Raw genomic sequence first — 2,500 nt, 5'->3', positions numbered from 1 at the left:
AGGAGGAGGAGGAGGAGGAGGAGGAGGAGGGGGAGGAGGAGGAGGAGGAGGAGAAGGAGGAGGAGGAGGAGGAGGAGGAGGAGGAGGGGGAGGAGGAGGAGGAGGAGGAGGAGGAGGAGGAGGAGAAGGAGGAGAAGGAGAAGGAGGAGGAGGAGAGGAGGAGGAGGGGGAGGAGGAGGAGGGAGGGGGGAGGAGTTGGATGGTGATGATGATGATGACCAATGACCTTCAAACATCACTAAACAAGAAAAGGTATGATGTGAATAAACATCTTCACAATGCTAGAGATGTATCCATACCTTTCATACATTTGTCAACATGAATGCGGTTCATACCAAAAAGGTACCATAGACTAAAAAAAAAAAAAGAAAAAAAAATCACATATCTTATCATGGCGTAGAAAGATCAAAACCACCATATATCAACATTCGAGAAAACACACAAAGACAACATTCGAAAACACAAAAACAAAAACATTCGAAAACACAAAGACAACATTCGAAAACACAAGACAACATTCGAAAACACAAAAACAACATTCGAAAACACAAAACAACATTCGAAAACACAAGACAGCATTCGAAAACACAAAAACAACATTCGAAAACACAAAGACAACATTCGAAAACACAAAGCCAACATTCGAAAACACAAAAACAACATTCGAAAACACAAAAACAACATTCGAAAACACAAAAACAACATTCGAAAACACAAGACAACATTCGAAAACAGAAAAACAACATTCGAAAACACAAAGATAACATTCGAAAACAAAAACAAAAACATTCGAAAACACAAAGACAACATTCGAGAACAAACACAAAAACATTCGAAAACACAAAGACAACATTCGAAAACACAAAGACAACATTCGAAAACACAAAGACAACATTCGAAAACAAAAACAACATTCTAGAAAACACAAACACAAAAACATTCGAAAACACAGAGACAACATTCGAAAACAAAAACATTCGAAAACTCAAAGACAACATTCGAAAACACAAAGACAACATTCGAGAACAAACACACAGCGTTCTCGACCCCGGCTGACCACTAATCAGCAGAGGAGGTCCTTTCCTCCGGCGAAATTCGAAACCGCGATTGGGACTGGCATGGAGCACCTCGGCCAGATTAGCCTTGATTAGGGAAGGGGGAGAGAGCGGGCGAGGGAGGGAGAGGGGAGAGGGAGAAGGAGGAGGGAGAAGGAGAGGAGGAAGAGAGGAAGTGGGAGAGAGCGGGAGAGGGAGAAGGAGGAGGAGGGAGAGAAGGAGGGAGAGAGGGGTGGGGGAGAGGAAGAGAGAGAGAGAGAAGGAGGGGAGAGAGAGAAGGAGGGGGCGAGGGGAGGGGGAGAGGAAGAGGGAGAGAGAGAAGGAGGGGAGGGAGGGAGAGAGAGGGTGTGAGAGAGGGAGAGGAAGACAAAGAGAGAAGAAGAGAGAGGAATAGGAAATGAAAGAGGGAGAGAGAGAAGAGAGAGAGAGAGAGAGAGAGAGAGAGAGAGAGAGAGAGAGAGAGAGAGAGAGAGAGAGAGAGAGAGAGAGAGAAAGAAAGAGAGAAAGAAAAGAAAAAGAAAAAGAGAAAGAGAGAGAGAACAGAATTAGAAAGAAACCGCTCTAAAAAAAAACAAAGACAGAGGCAGAGACAAGTAGCCACAATTTCTGCAGAGAAAATGAACCCCACATAACTCACAATACAGACGTGCCCTCGTTACCACATGCCACATAAGCTCGTATCCCCTTCCCTCCTCCGCCATGTTGGACCCACGGAACCAACACTTAATCACATATGCTTGTCGATAGCGTAGGAACGAGGCGGCAGCCGGTGTTACATTGCACAGGCGATATTCCTGCAAGCCCTTGACCACCAGTGCAATTGCAAACCCCGTCCGTTTTCGAGGTTATGGTCAAAGTTGTGGCCGAACTGGCGGTCAATACCTGCGTTCGTTCTCGCGTCGTGGATGAAGTCGTAGTCGTGGCCGTGATAGTACTTGTGTTGGGTTTCAGACGCGGCGATGCTAAATTTTTAAAAATGAATAGAGGAACAGTCAACTGTATTTGCAATAATGATTTTTTTGTGTGTGGTCATGTAAAGGGTGAAAGAGAAAGCGAAAAGATAGACATAATGACATAAACCCCAACCACAGTGAAAAAAGGAAAAAAATAAATTTGCATTTTGTAGATGAAATGATAAAATTTGGGCTGAGTTTGCCGCATGGCTTTGTAAGAAGATGAAACAGAGAGATAAAACACTACAAAATAAAGCAAAACAATTTAATAGAAAAACAAAATAAATAGATAAGTATAAATAAAGTATACACTTTCATCCTTCTTCCAGATTATCGGTGATATCAACATGCCGCGGATGCAGACGGGCAGCGCGGCCAGAGCCATCCGTTGCAGACGACCCGCGCGATTCCGGTTCAAAAAGCCCACCAACCAAAAACGCGGGAAAAGGCGACGAAGCCACGCCCACTCTGACCCCGACGGAAGACCTCGAA

General features: G+C 44.4%; 1 protein-coding gene across 1 annotated transcript in view; it reads left to right on the top strand.

Moving 5' to 3' along the window:
* The window catches only part of LOC119579553 (alpha-L-iduronidase-like), a gene marked incomplete at its 3' end in the record, with an annotated part of 33,854 nt that overhangs the window by 27,633 nt on the left and 3,721 nt on the right, over positions 1 to 2,500 (top strand). The window contains 1 exon segment of the mRNA XM_037927467.1: positions 2,338 to 2,500. This exon segment is cut by the window's right edge and continues 394 nt beyond it. Within this exon segment, the coding sequence (XP_037783395.1) occupies positions 2,338 to 2,500 (163 nt within the window).

Source organism: Penaeus monodon, chromosome 12, assembly GCF_015228065.2.
Source record: "Penaeus monodon isolate SGIC_2016 chromosome 12, NSTDA_Pmon_1, whole genome shotgun sequence".
Taxonomy (NCBI): Eukaryota; Metazoa; Arthropoda; class Malacostraca; order Decapoda; family Penaeidae; genus Penaeus; species Penaeus monodon.
The sequence above is the reverse complement of the archived record's forward strand: the minus strand, read 5'-3'. Positions and strand labels throughout refer to the sequence as shown.